The sequence below is a fragment of the Scardinius erythrophthalmus genome, assembly GCF_964197995.2.
Source record: "Scardinius erythrophthalmus genome assembly, chromosome: 2".
Classification (NCBI taxonomy): domain Eukaryota; kingdom Metazoa; phylum Chordata; class Actinopteri; order Cypriniformes; family Leuciscidae; genus Scardinius; species Scardinius erythrophthalmus.
The window spans coordinates 13,069,289-13,087,258 of NC_138222.1; the positions used below are offsets into that span (position 1 = coordinate 13,069,289).

Consider the following 17,970-nt stretch of genomic DNA (forward strand, 5'->3'; position numbering starts at 1 on the left):
TTAGCTAATTCAACTTCATCTTCTTTAGTTAGAATTTTCTTCTGTTCCAATATACCTAAATTTTCAAGTAATTCTAATTCCTTTTGTTTGTTTATTTTTTTTTTACTCTTTACTTCGTTTAACTGCAATCTTTCTGACATTATATTTAAAAAACTCCCATTTATTTTTAAATCCTTCATTTAATCCTCCAAAACTATCTTTGGCAATATTTTTAACACAAGCATTAAAGTTATCATCTTTAAGAAGATTATTATTAAATTTCCAGTACCCTCTAAGACTAGAAATCCTTTCTGAGCCTGTAAGAGTTAAAGAGATTAGTATATGGTTGGTTAATGGGGCATAACTATGAACAATTTCCTTAACATGATGTAAAGCTGCGTTAGTAATTAGAAACAAGTCGATTCTGGACTGCAAAGATTTGTTTTTGTTAGACCATGTATATTCTAACTTTCCAGGGCTATAGAGCTGGTAAGTCCCACCCATCCGTAAAACCCCACTGGACCTCTAGGTTGAAAAATCGTCAATGCAAGTGAATGGGAGAAAATAATTATTTTCTGGTCCCGTTTGAATTGTGCCATGAATGTGAACATATGTTGTCTGTGAATTTTTTATATAACTTTTCATGTTACGAGTTTGACAGTATATGGTATGATTCTTTGGCTAGCAGTTGTGGAAAAGACATAACGAGAAAGACTACATGTCGCCTATGTGACGTCACCCCATAAAGTTGACTTACCCGTGGTTTTCGCCAACCTCAACGATTTTGTCCTCTCCCTGAAAGAAGGCAGTGAAGTGCACCAAAGACACAGCCATGTTTAGCGGGATCCGTGAGCTGGTGTCCGTGTGAGAGTGGTGGTGACGTTTCAAACGCGTCGAAAGCAGCGAAGAGTTGTAGTCCACAAAGTGCTCTCACACAAAGTCTAACCGCATCAAACTTCTACCCGCTAAATTGTAGCATTCTTTACACGAAAAGTTATATAAAAAATTCACAGACAACATATGTTCACATTCATGGCAAAATTCAAACGGGACCAGAAAATAATTATTTTCTCCCATTCACTTGCATTGACGATTTTTCAACCTAGAGGTCCAGTGGGGTTAGCGGAAGGGGCGGGACTTACCAGCTCTATAGAAACACCAAACATCAGCAAGTAATAAGTTGGCACAAAGAGATGCCACACTGGATTGAACAGCACCTTGAGAGGAACGAGGAGGGTATCTATCAATCAAATCATCCATGCATTCATTGAAATCACCTGAACATATAACATATGGAGCCTGGAAATTACTAAGTTTAGACTGAACAACATCAGAAACTTTGGCAAACAGGGTCTTATTTAACACTTTGGAATTATGACCGTAAACATTACAAAGTATAAATGTTGTGTTGTCCAGTTTAAGTCAAGACTATCCATCTTCCATTTTCATCAACAACAGAATTAAGTACGTCTCCTTTAAATCGGTGCAACAAAATCATAACTCCTGCTGACTGTGAAGATCCATGACCGAAATAAATTGAGTTTCCCCATTGAGATTTCCAAAATTTCACATCCAAGTCCGTAGAATGTGTCTGACAGAAAATAATGTCAAACACAGCGTGTTTTCGCGAATACCCCTTACATTCAAAGATGCTATGCTCAAAGAATAAAACTTAAAATCCATTAAAGAGAACAAAGTAAATATATCAACAAGAAAAAAGAATGATGAAACTTACTTTACAAAGCACCACTCCAAGACCTATTGTCTTGAAGTTGCAAAAAACGTATCTAACTATGAACCAGGGAAAGCGGCATCCAGTAGACCTTTCGTGAAACAGTCAGGGATATTTAGTTATTCGATGCATCATCTTTTAATTTAGGCTATTATTCAGAAATGTTTCATTGGAGTCAATTCTTTTCCCTTCGATGTAAGCAAACAGACCGCGGAACATGGCTCTTTTACCTTCCTCCCGAGCCTTCTTCACCCTCGGCCACAGTTTCTCTTGTGCTTCTTTATCTTCAGGTGACAGTAATTCGGAGATGCGAAGGTTGTTATCCAGTAAGAACTTGGAGTTTCTGGCAGCCCTCCAGACCTCGTCACGGTAGATGCGCTTCGAGAAAAGAATGACGATGGGCCGCTTAGAATTCACATTTGACGGAGAAGATTTGCGACCAAGACGATGAACTACATCCACCACCCGATCAAGTTGGCCTTGTATTTTCGGAGCAACTTTTGCAAGAGCATCGATAGTTATCCGTCTAACGTCTTCGCCATCAGTCTCATTCAAACCATGTATTTTGAGTGACCATCTTCGACTTGCGCCTTGGCTATATTTGCCCTCAGAGACATATTTTCAGACTTCAAGGCTCGCATTTCCTTTCTCAATCTTTGAAAGTGTACAATCAAGTTTCAAGCTAAGCGCCTGAATGGCTTCAAGCACTTCAGACGTATTCTCAGGCTCCATTTTCGAGCCAACTTTGTTCCTTTTTTTAGCAGGAGAGTCACTTTTATGAGCCTCAGACAGACATGGAAAATCAGTAAGGCATCGCGATTCTAAGGCGGGCTCGCAAGAAAGATCCATCTCGTCTGCTTCAGTATTGAGAAGAGCGAATTGTTGTTTCCTATTTCTTTTTTTGCCCATTTAAAGATTAGAGTATATCTCCGATCGAATTAAGATGTAAGAGGCAATTGCGTATTAAAAAGTGGCCTAGTTGTTAGCTGCAAATCCCCAATTTACCTGCGACTGAAAACAACACGTCTAACTAGACAGACGCCATCTTGGCCCCCACAATACTCCACTATAGCTTCAATGAACAATATCAATGAGATCACACATGTGTTTAAGTTGCTAAGAGTGGTTGCTAGGGGTGTTGTGTAGTGATAAATAGAACCACTGGGTGAAGCGGCCATAGCCGTGTTTTAGCGTGAATAAAGCACAGCTATTGACCAATCAGAATCAAGGATTGGAACTAACCGTTTTATACAATTTTATAATGTAGTGTGTTATTCAATGTTATATTTAAAGTTAATATATTTAAAATGTACTAAATTGCAACTTTATCATTGCAAATGTGTATACATTAAATACCTGACACACCGGTTTCAATAGAAATTACATTAAAGTATGTTTTAGTTTACCATAAATGCATGTCAGTACATTCAGCAGTAACTTTAACCATATTTCAAAGACAATAGAATTATGAAATTACAAATTAAGATGTACTTAATTCCTACCTAATTTGTTAAAAATGCACCTTAAAGTTCTGCTAATTGCATTTAATATAAATTTAAATACTTTTAAAAAACATTTTTATTTCATTGCAATTAACATGCAATTAAGTGTCTGAAAACACTGCATTCAGTTCACACTTAAGTATATTCTGCTAAAGTATTTTATTTCAATAAGTCTGCTTAAGTGTAAAGGGTAGTATTATACTTCTACGTAACTGTGTGCTTACTTTTCTAAGCAATCGGACATACAATTTTCACTAATTCCAGAGATCACATGCAAGAACCTAGCAACCACACAGAGCACCCTAGCAACCACATAGCAATGCCCTAACAACCCTTCAGATCAGTGTCATTATCACAGTATGTGCAAGTGCCACTCATGTCATCTCCTGAAAATGAAAAATCGACTAATTCTGTGTTTAATATAGATATAATTTTATTTGATTTTGCAGAAAGCATTGATGTTGTACAGTCTGACATTTTCCATGTGACTTCATATGGCAGGAACCCTGATCAAGATAAGCTGCCGTGGTGTTACACAATGACGGATAGAGCCATTTCCTGGGAGTACTGCGACATTCAGCCCTGCTCAAAACAACCATGTTAGTACAATTGCACATGCACACACAAGAGCAACAAATCCTTCAGCTTCTCCAGAATATTCTTGATTACTCAAAAATAGTTGTACATGAGAAGTAAAATAGTGATAAAGCTTCCTAAAAATTCTGTAGAATTCTCACTGGCATTCTTCCAGGCGTGGGACGAGGAAATCTAAACCAGTGTTGCCTGAAGCAATAGGTTTATTGGTCCATGAGCACTTGACATCATGTACCTGGAACACCCTGAATATGTTATGGATTTTATTAACCTTGATTCTAGCACAGACATGAGTGATAAGCGACAAACATGTTAAAGCAAGCTGCTCTTACTGTTACCTATTCATTCTTATAATGTATTTTCTCTGCTGATCAAAAGTTTGAAGGCAGTAAGATCTTTGTTCTTTTTGCACAATGCACAAGGTCACATTCAATTGATCAAAAGTGACAGTAAAGACATAATCAGTTCACCAGTTCTTTCTACTCATGAAAAGGGCCATCAAAAACGAAAATATATCATGTTTGTGACACGGCAGCACAACTGTTTTCAACAGTGATAATAATTTATCATTTTTTCTTGAGCAGCAAATCAGATGAACAGCATATTAGAATGATTTCTGAAGGAACATGTGACACTGAAGACTGGAGTAATGATGCTGAAAATTCAGTTTTGCATCACAGGAATAAATGACATTTTACAATATATTACAATAGACAAACAGTTAGTTTAATTCGGAATAATTTTTCACTGTTTGATCAAATAAATGCAGCTTTGGTGAGCACAAGAGACTTCTTTTAAAAGCATTAAAAACAGTAGTGTACTGTATGTAGTGCAAACGAATCATCTATAGATCATCTGTATAATCCCTTAATCCTATTTTTTTTTTTTTTTAATGACTCATTTATATATGGTTTAATTCAGTATACATAGGCCCAAGTGTGTAACTTTAGTTTGAGAAGTGGGGGGACACAAAATGGGGGGGAAATGTTTTGAATCCCATTTCCTGCATTTACATACATTTAGGGACTATGGCGATACAAAATCATAATGTGATTATAATGATAAGTTCTGCCAAAAAGAATAGTAGGCTACTAAACTATGTATAAGAAAAAGATGTCTTACTTTCTTTATTGTTTAATAGGGGCCGAGCGATCGCCAAGACTTTAGAGAATCATTTTATAAAGTCAAAAATGTTAGCCATTAATGTTTTGTGTTTAAATAAAATTTAAATAATTTGAGATGCAATTTCCACTATAATGTAGAAACAACAAAGACAGTATTTTTAAATAATTGTTTAATGGCATCTTTTTATGAATGAAGGCCAGTATCACTGATATTAATATAGCTGCTGATGTCTTGATGAAAGTAATGTGTGAATAAGAGTGTAATCATATAACCCTATCTAAAGGATGACAGAAAAAACGGATGCTGCTTTAATTGCGTTATATATTTTAACGCGTTAAAGCTGGACAAATATTTATCGCATGTCCCCCCTGTCCCCATAGGAAATTAATTGGTGTCATATTTGCAGATTTCCTTTTTCTTAGCTGATGGAAAAACTGCTGACAAAAGCTCAAATGCTAAGACAAATCTTTTTGTTGCAGTTTCTTATAAAGTAGGCATTAAACAGAAGTTGTGACAGTCTTTTGATAGACGTAATATGCTATCAGTTTCTGATGCAGAAAAGTTAGTTCATGCATTCATGACCTCGAGACTAGATTACTGTAATGCTTTATTAGCTGGTTGTCCTGCATCCTCAATAAACAAGCTACAGTTAGTCCAAAATGCAGCCGCTAGAGTTCTTACTAGATCAAGAAAATATGATCATATAACACTGATTTTAATATCACTACATTGGTTACCTATAAAGTCCCGTATTAACTACAAGGTATTGCTACTGACTTAAACGGCTTAGCTCCAGTCTATTTAACGGATCTTCTATCGCCCTACAATCCATCGCGCTCTTTAAGATCACTAAATTTGAGGCATTTGGTCATACCTAGGATATCTAGGTCCACCAAAGGAGGGAGAGCATTTTCACATTTAGCTCCAAAACTCTGGAATAGCCTTCCTGATACTGTTCGTTGCTCAGACTCGCTCTCCCAGTTTAAAACTAGATTAAAGACGCATCTCTACAGCCAGGCATTCATATAATATTTTTAATCTTACAGTTAAATCCGGTGTTTAGTTCATAAACGCCAGAGGAGAACTGGCCCCCGACTGAGCCCGGGTTCTCCCAAGTTTTTTTTTTCTCCATTAGGTCACCTGATGGAGTTTTTCGGTTCCTTGTCACTGTTGCCTTTGGCTTGCTCAGTTGGGGATATTTAATTTGAATTTTATCAATCAATAAATTCCACTAGAAACAAACCTTGTTGTATTATTTTAATTTAATACTGTGAAGCTGCTTTGATACTTATTGTGAAAAGCGCTATACAAATACACTTGACTTGACTTGACTTGACTCTTTTCTTCCCTATTGTGACATATCATGGGACTTGATTTTGTCCATGGAGAATTGATTGGTCCTTAGTTGACCTTAGTTGGATTCATGTGAATGACAGGTTGTCCCGTAGCCTAGAAATCTAGACGCACCCTAGCGGCAGCAAAATGTATTTCACAGCCAGGGTAGTCTAGCAACTCTCAATAAACCTTCTCGCTGCAAAAACCCAGATTGGGTCAGGCCAATCACGTTGTGTATAGAGTAGGCGGGGGCGGGCTTAACATACACGACAGAGTTGCGACGGTTACCTGGCTGCTGCTACTTGAAAACAAAGAATGGCGGCTGCTGATGGAGAACAACGGTCTTTCGAATCGGCTTTGGCCGCGACTCTGGAGGACTTGGAGTTAAGTTTTTCTTTGAGAAAAGAGCAAAGAACGGCACTTAAGTCATTCTTAAAAAAAGGAAGATGTGTTCGTCGTTTTGCCGGCCAGATATGGCAAAAGTTGAATCTATCAACTAAGCTCCGCTGTTGGGAAAACGCTCTGGTTGGTTGAAGCGCTGTCCTATTGCGTGCAGAGGGAATTTGAACGACAGCCGTTTATCCCGCCCCTCGGATTGAGCCGTGACTATGGTGAGTTTCCAGACCTAACATCTTGATGTAGGTCTGGCTTGCCAGGCTAGTTGTCCCGCCCTTGTGCCAGTAAACACGTCATCAGAGAAGAGATGGTGCTGAAAGATGGGTGGAAAGCTATTTTGATTAAAGAATACGAGGGCTCATAAAAAAAAAATTAAAAAAAAGATGTGCTCCAATACATCATTTATAATAAATACTGCAATATTCCATAATAAACAAGAATTGCCCTTTTATATCTCTTGAGGACTTATATTCAATATACTTCAATCATGTGTGTTTGGATTACTTTAATTGAATATTCTCTCTGTTCCTGATGTCAGCTTCCCGCAGAGGTCCTGTCATGGCTGCTGTACCACGGCCGTCCCGCACCCCTGCCAGGACATCGGTGTGTGGGAAGAGGCACAAGAAACGGATCGGTCGGGGTCGTATTCTGGGTGGGACGTCCGCATTGCCTGGCGCTCACCCTTGGATGGCAGCGTTGTACATCAGAGATGAGTTCTGCGCGGGAACGCTGGTTTCCGCCTGCTGGATCGTATCCGCGGCTCACTGCTTCCTGCGCAAGTATGTGTGTGTCTGTGTGTTTATATGTATTTGCATTTATGAAATTTTAACTTCATTCTAACTCTCTTTCTCAGTCCGTTGCGGTCACAGATTCGGGTTGTTCTTGGCCAGCATTACTTTAACGACACCGGCCCGAACACCAGGACGTTTGGTGTTGAGGACTATATTTTGTACCCCCATTATACTCAGTTCCAGCCGACCTTAAATGATATTGGTGAGGACTCCAAATACAAAAACTTTAACATCATTACAAATTTACAAGCAATGTCCTGCATGTGTGTGTACTTTTTTAACCTACATTGTGAGGACCAAATGTCCCCATAAAGGGGAACAGCCAGTCATGAGGGAAATGGAATAATAAACATACTAAATTATGCTTATTTGATAATGCAGAAAGTTTTCTGTGATGGGTGGGTTTAGGGGTAGGGTTAGTGTAGGGGGATAGAAAATACAGTTTGTACAGTATAAAAATCATTGAATGGAGACTCCCTACAAAAGATACCTAAACCTAACTGTCACGGGTGGTTGCAGGAAGGCAGACGGAGACGAGGATATATTTCCAAAACAAAGGTTTAATGGTAATTAAACACAGGAAAGCAGAACAGGCAGCAACATACACTAAATATAACGGAGATCGGACAAAGACTGACTGAACAGACAGAACTTAAATACAAACACAGATGACACTGATTAACAGAACACAAGTGATACAGATGACGATGATTGACTAAACAGGTGATACAGCTGAACTGATAATGACAGTGAAGATGACACGTGACGTGAATACAAGCAGACAAGTCCAAAAGACAACAAACTAACCCAAACACCATGGTGACAGAACGCCCCTGCCCCCGCGTCCTCGTGCCGTAACGAGAGACATCAAGGTGGGGGTTTGGGAAGAGGAAGAGGAGCAGGCGGAGGGCTGGCAACAGGAGTGGGCGAAGGGCTGGAGAAGGCAGGCAGACTATCAAGGGAAGAAGGGTTTGGCTGAGAGGTGATAGGTCCAGAGGGATGGATGCTCCATGGTAGAGCCGATGGAGGGAGGAGGCTGAATGGCAGGAGGTTTTAGGGCGATGACGGACAGAGGCGGAACCGATGGGGAAGGATGACAGAGGAGATGGAAGTTCGCTGGGCCATGGTGGAGCAGAGGGTTCAGAGGGACACGGGGAAGCCGCTGGCTTGGGTGACTGAGGTGTAGACGGGGACACGGAAGGGTGCGGTGGAGATAGAGGGACTGAGGACCATGGAAGAGCAGAAGGGAGTGAGGAGTCCAATGGAGCCGGGGGGACGAAGGGACTGGGCGTAGCCAGAGGAGTGCAGTCCAGAGGTGGGGGTAGGTCGACGAGCGATCTAGGCGGATCTGGGGGGACGAGGGAGCCTGGTGGAACTGGTGAACTGATGGGCCACGGCGGAAATGAAGGAGGTAAGAGCCAAGGGTGAGCCAGTGGACTGATGGGCCGATGTGGAATCCTGGACGCGGTGGCTGGAGTAGAATCCCAGGCATCCACTGTCCAAGATGGTGCTGAGGACTTGAAGCCCCTCAGCGAGTCATTCCACTGGTGTGTAGAGGGCGAGTCATGAGGCTGACAGGAGGCAGAGGAGAGGAGTATGACGGCTGGATGATGAGAGGCGGCGGGAGATGGAGGTTGGGTGGGAATTCAGGAACAGACTCAGGAACAGACACTGGCTCATATGTGTGCGCGGCCCACACACACCACATGGCTGTGACCATAATGGCCAGTGTTGCAGTCACTAAGGGCTCAGGCGGTGTGGCGACGGCCATCTTTGCTGAGGGCTCAGGCGGCGAGGCGGTGGCCATCTGGGGACGAGGCTCAGAAAGGGTGATCTCGGCGGGACAGACTCTAGAAGGGTGGTCTCGGCGGGACGAGACTCTGGAAAGGTGGTCTCGGCGGGACGAGACTCTGGAAAGGTCGTCTCGGCGGGACGAGACTCTGGAAAGGTGGTCTCAGTGGGACGAGACTGGATCGGGTGTGACAGTGGCCATTCTGGTCGATCGCGCTGACATGAGTGATGGATCTGTCACGCTGGACATCAGTCCTGGACGCCCGGAGACCGATCCGGTGGCAGGCCTGATGTAAAGAAGCTCGGGCTCGGCAGGCATGACGTGAAGAAGCTCAGGCTCCGGACTAGGCTCTGTGCAGCGAGCAGGCTCCAAACTGGGCTCAGTGTGAAGTCCTGGAGCGGACTCCAAAAAGCGTAATGGAGCGGACTCTGAAGACCGGATTGGATCTGAAAAGTAGCCACTGAAACGGATCCAGTCGATGTGGTGACGACGCTGGCTGGGGTGTGTGGTTGAGCGGCGATGTCATCATCAGCCTCACCTACGGTGAAGTACTCTTTAGTCTAAATTTGCCAACTCTGTTATTTTTTATTTATTTACAATTTAAGCACACACACACACACACATTGGGTTTTCGTGTTTAATTGGGACATTCCATAGACATAATGATTTTATACTGTAAAAACTATACATTTTATCCCATAAACCTAACCCTACCCCTAAACCTACCCATCACAGAAAACTTTCTGCATTAAAAAAAAAAAAAAACAGTACTTAGTATGATTTATCAGCTGTTTTCCTCATGGACCAAAAATGCCCCCACAAGATCAATACAATTCTGGTATTACTACTGTACCTTGTGGGGACATTATGTTCACAACGTAGAAAAACTACACACATACTTTATAGTTACTCTTTAGTTTGTCTTACATTTACACTTTATTCCTTTGCTCTCATTAATGCTGATATGTACACTGTAAAAAATATTTTTTGCTTTTAATAAACTTGTGACTTTTCAGAGGAAATTCAAATTGTGATTTTTAAAGTTTCCAAGGAAAAGCGTGTAAAACATATACAGATGCAGACGTGGGCTGGTGTGACACAGACACGCTCCAACACGCTTGTTCACCAGCACTTGTGCTGTTTGAAAAGTGTTGTTTAACAATCTCACCATTTCCTATTCTCTCAGTAGTATTCCTATCTCCAAAAGACAATAAATAAAACTCATCTTTTGAATTTTCCAAAAGAAAAGAAAAAAATTATGAAAGCCCTTTGTCTGTGCAAAACTTGCCAAGATGTTGCAATTCGGATAGTATGCATTTGTGTGTTGTGTTGTGTATGTGTTTTGTGTGTAATAAAAGCTGTTTTCATAGTCTTACTGAAGCTGAAGAAGGTCAATGGAAGCTGTGCTCAGAAAACACCGTTCATCAGGCCGATCTGCCTGCCAGGGAAAGGCACAACGTTCCCGGATCACTTCTGCTGTAAAATCTCGGGCTGGGGTCACATGAGTGAGAGTGAGTATGACTAACAATGTCTCACAGAGATTTTTAGTATTCATATATTTTACTATTTGTTTTTGTAGATGTGAATCATGTTTTTGTTTTTTCAAAAATTATAATTTTTTTAAAAAGATTATGATTTTCTATGATGATGCTAAAGATGCTGATTATATGTATACAAAAACAGCAGCTCACTGTGTTTTGGAACACACACACACACACACACACACACACACACATATATACAGTATAATATATATATATATATATATATATATATATATATATATATATATATATATATATATATATATATATATTATGGCAAGCCGTTCAGGAAATAATTATATTTATAATATGAAGTCTGAATATATAGAATGAAAGTCTGAATATATAAAACGAATGTCTGAATATATATGGAATGAAAGTCTGAATATATATAGAATGAAAGTCTGAATATATATAGAATGAAAGCTATAGAATGAAAGTCTGAATATATATAGAAATGAAAGTCTGAATATATAGAATGAATGTCTGAATATAGAAAATGAAAGTCTGAATATATATAGAATGAATGTCTGAATATATAGAATGAAAGTCTGAATATACAGAATGAAAGTCTGAATATATAGAATGAAAGTCTGAATATATAGAATGAAAGTCTGAATATATAGAATGAATGTCTGAATATATAGAATGAAAGTCTGAATATATAGAATGAATGTCTGAATATATAAAATGAAAGTCTGAATATATATATATATATATAAAATGAAAGTCTGAATATATATAGAATGAATGTCTGAATATATAGAATGAAAGTCTGACTATATATAGAATGAAAGTCTGAATATATATATAGAATGAAAGTCTGAATATATAGAATGAAAGTCTGAATATATAGAATGAAAGTCTGAATATATATATATAGAATGAAAGTCTAAATGTATGTGAAAGTGTGAATATGTGAAAAGAAAGTGTACATTTGACAATTCTCACTGAATAATGTGTAGCTTGTTTTAGCCTTTTGAATTGTGATTCATTTAAAAATGTCATTCCCTGAAATTTTCCAATACTTTGGTGAGCTACTGTACAAGACTTTTTCTGCAACAGTTGGTCATACTCCAAACAACATAAACAATTTGGAGTCTACATCACGTCATCTCGAGGATCATATTTCCATTCTTGCAACATTCTTAGCACTTATGGGCAGTCATGTTCAACAAAATGTTGCTGAAAGAACATTATGCATCATTCTCGAAGGAATTTATGAATCTTATGAATTCACCGCATTCGCTCTTCCGCGATGAAATAGCGAATTAATTTCTTCATCAGTAGAACCATGTTGAGTACGGTTACCAGTATTTTGGCCGTACACGCATTCGCCAAGCTGTTGAACGGTAGTGTATATACAGGTGCTGGTCATATAATTAGAATATCATCAAAAAGTTGATTTATTTCAGTAATTCCATTAAAAAAGTGAAACTTGTATATTATATAGACTCATTACATGCAAAGTGAGATATCTCAAGCCTTTATTTGTTACAATTTTGATTATTATAGCTTACAGCTTGTGAAAACCACAAAATAAAAATCTCAGAAAATTAGATTACATGAAATCACACAGTAATTACACAGTAATCCCATGGTCATTGAACCAGGTTTTGGTTATTTTGGCAGTGTGGGCAGGTGCAAATCCTGCTGGAAAATGAAGGAAGCATCTCCATAAAGCTTGTCTGCTGAAGGAAGCATGAAGTGCTCTGGAAATGTCCTGGTAGACGGCTGCGTTGAGTGGACAGCACAGTGGACCAACACCAGCCGATGACATGGCTCCCCAAACCAACACAGACTGTGGAAACTTCACACTGGACTTCAAGCATCTTGGATTTTGTGCCTCTCCATTCTTCCTCCAGACTCTGGGACCTTGGTTTCCAAATGAGATGCAAAATTTGCTCTCATCAGAAAAGAGGACTTTGGTCCACTGTGCTTTATTAAATCCAGAGTCAACGCAGCCGTCTACCAGGACATGTTCAGAGCACTTCATGCTTCCTTCATTTTCCAGCAGGATTTGCACCTGCCCACACTGCCAAAAGAACCAAAACCTGCTTCAATGACCATGGTATCACTGTGTAATTACTGTGTGATTTCATGTAATATTCTAATTTTCTGAGATTTTGATTTTGTGGCTTTCACAAGCTGTAAGCCATAATCATCAAAATTATAACAAATAAAGGCTTGAGATATCTCACTTTGAATGTAATGAGTCTATATAATATACAAGTTTCACTTTTTTAACGGAATTACTGAAATAAATCAACTTTTTGATGATATTCTAATTATATGACCAGCACCTGTATATATATATATATTAGCGGTTGAACAAGCGTTTTTGAACAAGTCTACATTTATTTGATTAAAGTGACTATCGATGTGACATCATTAATGAATAAATAAGCCTGAACCTCGAGCTGAGACTCGAACGCGGGTTGCCTTGTGCACAGATATGGCATATGACACAGCGCTGGCCATAAGGCTATTGCTCCTACGTAACAGCTTTTTTTGATCAGTTCTTTTGTCTTTGGATCGTTATATTTCTCACAGATTTTTGCTCATTCTAAATCAGAACGATTACATTTATTTGAATGCATTAGTGAGAGAACGTTGTGAATAAATTCTACCTGGCAGCGTTTATCTACTAATAGTGAAGCTGTGTGTTTTAGTAACTAAGAAATATATGCTAGAATTTTTTAGTTTCTAAGCTATTTTATTGATAAATCACAGAACAGTGTTGACAATCAGTGTTGGGTAAAGTTACTTTTAAAAGTAATGCATTACAATATTGTGTTACTCCCAAAAAAATTAACTAATTGCGTAACATTACTTTTGCATAACTTTTTCTCACCCGGGCTGGGCTTGCTTGTTTGTTTTCCAATGACAACAAAAAGTTATATTTTTGGCAAATGTTAAGGCCCTTTCACACCAAAATTTAAATGAATAAGCCTCAGGCTGAAGGAAATGCATATTTACTCCTGTACAGTTGAGGGCGCTGCTCAAACAGAACTGCCATTCTGGATTTAAGAACAATAGGATACAGGCAAAGGTAGTTCAACACTCTTATTTCTAAATCTAAAGTAATTTTTGCTTATTAGTATAGTTGAATTAGATCATTGAAGGTCAGCAGCAAAGACACTGGTTAATAAAGTGAGATTAAATGTATAAAGTATATTTGTGTAATTTAATATAGTTAATTATAAAATGTTTGCATAAAATTCTGAGATTGCATATGACTGTTTTTATTCATTTGGAGGAATACTGAATGTTTTCGTGCAAGTGAGATGAGTAAATGCATGTTCACATTTAGTCTAGAACTAAAATAACCATCATGTTTACACAGCGCACACAATTACCTCCCCACTTTATTTCTCTCAACACGGGGACAGGAGAGCTGGCAGTCAATAAATGTGAAAAAGTAATTAGCGTTACTTATTTAAAAAAAGTAACATAGATATTTTGTAGTAAATTGAAAAAGTAATGCGTTACTTTACTAGTTACTTTAAAAAATAATCTGGTTACGTAACTCAAGTTACTTGTAATGAGTTACCCTCAACACTGTTGACAATACATATCTGTGCTACTGAATGTTTTTGTGTGCCTGCGATCTGCACGTGATGTGTGAGCTATTGTCTGTGTGTGCGTTACAATGCAGCAAGCAGCGCATTAGTTTAGACCAGTGATTAACTTATGTGTACAAGCTGTTTAAAACGTGCATTCAACTGATCAATTTTAAACATCCAGATGTATAATTAAACATATTTTGTGGATATGTTTAACTTAGCTGTTGTAATTGGAGCGTAAAAGTTGATTTCAAAGATTTCTTATTGTGTCGCGCCCTCTATAGGCCATGATTAGCGACTAGTCGACGTCAAGCTTAGAACGTCATGGCAGAGCAGTAAAGTTGAATAAAGTCATTATAGATGTGTATACAGTATGTGTGTGTGTGTGTGTGTGTGTGTGTGTGTGTGTGTGTGTGTGTGTGTGTGTGTAAAATAATGTCTGTATAACATTTGTGATTGTTTGAGGTCAGCGTTATTCTGATAGCTCGGTTAAAAAAGATTTTCTCAGTATGTTTGTCTTGAGAAGCTAAATGGCTTAAGATATTGTCTTGTTTTCTAAAAAATGTTGAATGAACTGAATTTATGCTTAAAACAAGAAAAAATATCTGCCAATAGCGTCTGAATTTGTAAACTTGTTTTCCATTTGAAAGTAAAATTGAAAGTAACTTGAGTGTGTTTGTTTAGAGGCAAACTCATATTCAAACCTGATCGAGGGAGTGGTGAAGATTATTCCGTTTGACCAGTGTTCGAGTCCAGAAGTGTATGGATCAGAGGTCCGGCCGGGGATGCTGTGTGCCGGTAGTGACTCCTGTGTGGACGCCTGCCAGGTAAGACGCCAAATCACCAAGCACTAATATGAAATATCTTCCCTTTTTTTCTTAGTATCTTTTTTTTTTCCAGAAACCAATGTTTTTGTTTTTTACAAAAAAACAAATATTGGATTGCAGATTTGAATTTTATATGCATGGATCATGGTAATGACATTGATAAAGCAGGTCTAAATGTTTTACTTTTGTATTTTAGACTAATATTCAATATTCTTTATTCTTCATAAATATTATTTTTCAATAATTGAGCTGGTTTGAACATAAATTTGACATTTTGTAAACTTGCAAATTGGACTGTAGATACATACAAGTTTTTAAAGTAACACTTTACAGTAAAGTTACATTAGATAATAAAAAATACTTCTAAAGCATTTATTAATCTTAGCTAATATTCATTTCAACATTTACTATTCTTAAAATCAAAAGTTGTATCTGTTACTATTACTAAATTCAAAAATCTTATCTGTTATGTATTAAAGAGTTAGCTACCAAAAAAAAAAAAAAACAACATTTACTCACCCTTGTGTCGTTCTTAACCCATAAGACTTTTGTTCATCTTCGAAATACTTTTTTTTTTTTTTTTTATATGAAATCCCTTTAAAGGGATAGTTCTCCCAAAAATTATGTCATCATTTACTCACCCTCAAGTTGTTCTTAACCTGTATACATTTCTTTGTTCTGCTGAACACAAAGGGAGATATTTGGAAGAATGTTTGCAACCAAGCAGATTTCGTGCCCCATTCACTACCATAGTATGTTTCCTACTTTGGTTGTCAATGGGACCTGACCGAGATCTGTATGTTTACCAACATTCTTCCAAATATCTTCTTTTGTGTTCAGCAGAACAAATAAATTTATACAGGTTAGGAACAACTTGAGGGTGAGTAAATGATGACATAATTTCCATTTTTGGGTGAACTATCCCTTTAATGAGCATGAACTGCAATGTACATCTGTATATTTTTATTTACTAATGTTAACAATAACTTATGTAACAAATGCATAGCTCTTGTTAATGTTAGATAATGCATTATCTAATGAGACCTTATTGTAAGTGTCATAGTTTTTGCTAATGGTTGACATTGAGTAAAAAAAGATTTTATGATTTTTGCTGAGTAGGGTGACAGAAACCATTTTGCATTGAAGCAATTAAAAAGCATTGAAAAATTAGCCATATGTATCTTTTTTAATGTGTGTGATGTAATTTTTTTTAGGGAGACTCCGGCGGTCCTTTAGCATGTGAGTGTGATGGTGTGAGTTTCCTTTACGGCATCATCAGTTGGGGGGACGGATGTGGACGGTCAGGAAAACCAGGCGTTTATACCCTCGTGCCCAAATATTCTGACTGGATAAACAGCGTCATCAAAAGATCCAGAAAAACAACATCAGCTAACAGAAAAAAGATAATAATTTGCATCGGGAATCAATGCAAAAGATAACCCATAAATCAACTGTGACTTTATTATTAATGTACTGTATTAGTTTACACTTTCCATTACAGTGTTCATGTTACTGAGTAATACTAATGAACTTAAAGATAATGTGTTATTAATGCTATTGTATTTATATTAACAACAATATTGTGACGTACACACTGTAATAAGTTTGTTATGTATTATATTTCATTTAATTTTTTTGCATATCAATAAATTAAGTTGATAGCTGTGAAGTAAATGTGTCTTTAAATCTGCATGAAGTATTTTAAAAATGTTTTTAGATCGTGCTCTAAAACTATCTATCAAGAACATGTCCAGGTCATGATAGATATTAATACGTAGATATCATGTCGGCAAGATATACATCTGTGCGTCCACCATAAAGTGAACAGACAGATGAAGTTGAAATGAAACAGTTTAATGTTAAATCATAGTATAGCAGCAATCATGTGTAAATTAATTTATTCCAATATGTTTTAGAATCATAAACTACGAGCTTTGAGGTATTTTCTCCACTGACTTCCATTCAAACAAGTCTTTATGTTGACCTTTGTAATATACTGACACATCTGGAGTGGCCAAATGCATCACCTAAATATTATCAGTTCAACACAAAAATAAAAGACAAAGATTTGTATTTTCAAGTTGTAAAGTTATTCTTTTTCATTTTGACATTGTTTTCATGCCAGTTCCTCAGTTTTCTTTACTTTCTTTACTTCTGATTTTGTTTTATTTATTTTTCAGTGTGGGGTAAAAAAAAAAAAAAAACTTTTGTATTGTTTAGAAATGTATGCAGATTGTAAATGTAACTACACTATACCCGATCTGACCCATATTTAAGATCTTAGGTAGTTTCATTAGTTACTTTTAGATACCACGTCACATTTGTTACATTACACATTTTGTTAGTGTTGCATGATAAATGCATTTAAAGGTTTATTATGTTTGACCTAAAATAATTGTTCCGTACCGACACAGTAACCTTTGACTGACCCCTGACATATGGCCTATTTGGGCGCGTGCTTGAGGCAGCGGGTCGCTCGCTCTGGCGTTATTTTGAAAGTGAGCTGTGCGTGCGCGCGCACGCGCAGCTGTCATGTGGGGAAGATGAGCGATACCGTGGTCGCAGAGGGAGCCGCAAAAATCAGAGACGGCAAAAAAGTATGGAAATCGCACGCGTGAGCTGTATGTGTGTATAATTTGTTCATGAGTGGTTGTCTGTAAAGGTTTGGTTTGACTTCTCTCTCGCAGTGGAGGAGCCGCTGGCTGGTTCTGCGCAAACCCTCACCGGTCGCAGGTCAGTTATCATGATCATACACTTCACAGCAACACAGTCTCAACAGTGGCGACA

General features: G+C 38.0%; 2 protein-coding genes across 6 annotated transcripts in view; both read left to right on the forward strand.

Moving 5' to 3' along the window:
• The window catches only part of hgfac (HGF activator), a 36,301-nt gene extending 19,447 nt beyond the window's left edge, over positions 1–16,854 (forward strand). For both annotated transcript variants that reach the window (XM_081359706.1, XM_081359705.1), the window contains exons 9-14: positions 3,715–3,812; positions 7,202–7,442; positions 7,517–7,656; positions 10,617–10,757; positions 15,041–15,183; positions 16,398–16,854. In XM_081359706.1, the coding sequence (XP_081215832.1) occupies positions 3,715–3,812; positions 7,202–7,442; positions 7,517–7,656; positions 10,617–10,757; positions 15,041–15,183; positions 16,398–16,622 (988 nt within the window). In that variant the 3' untranslated portion in view covers positions 16,623–16,854. The remainder of the gene's footprint in view (positions 1–3,714; positions 3,813–7,201; positions 7,443–7,516; positions 7,657–10,616; positions 10,758–15,040; positions 15,184–16,397) is intronic.
• Positions 16,855–17,663: 809 nt separating this feature from the next.
• The window catches only part of dok7a (docking protein 7a), a 62,985-nt gene continuing 62,678 nt past the window's right edge, over positions 17,664–17,970 (forward strand). For 2 of the 4 annotated variants that reach the window (XM_081355328.1, XM_081355330.1), the window contains exons 1-2: positions 17,664–17,780; positions 17,871–17,916. In XM_081355328.1, the coding sequence (XP_081211454.1) occupies positions 17,727–17,780; positions 17,871–17,916 (100 nt within the window). In that variant the 5' untranslated portion in view covers positions 17,664–17,726. The remainder of the gene's footprint in view (positions 17,781–17,870; positions 17,917–17,970) is intronic. The other 2 variants (XM_081355327.1, XM_081355329.1) reach the window with 1 other exon arrangement.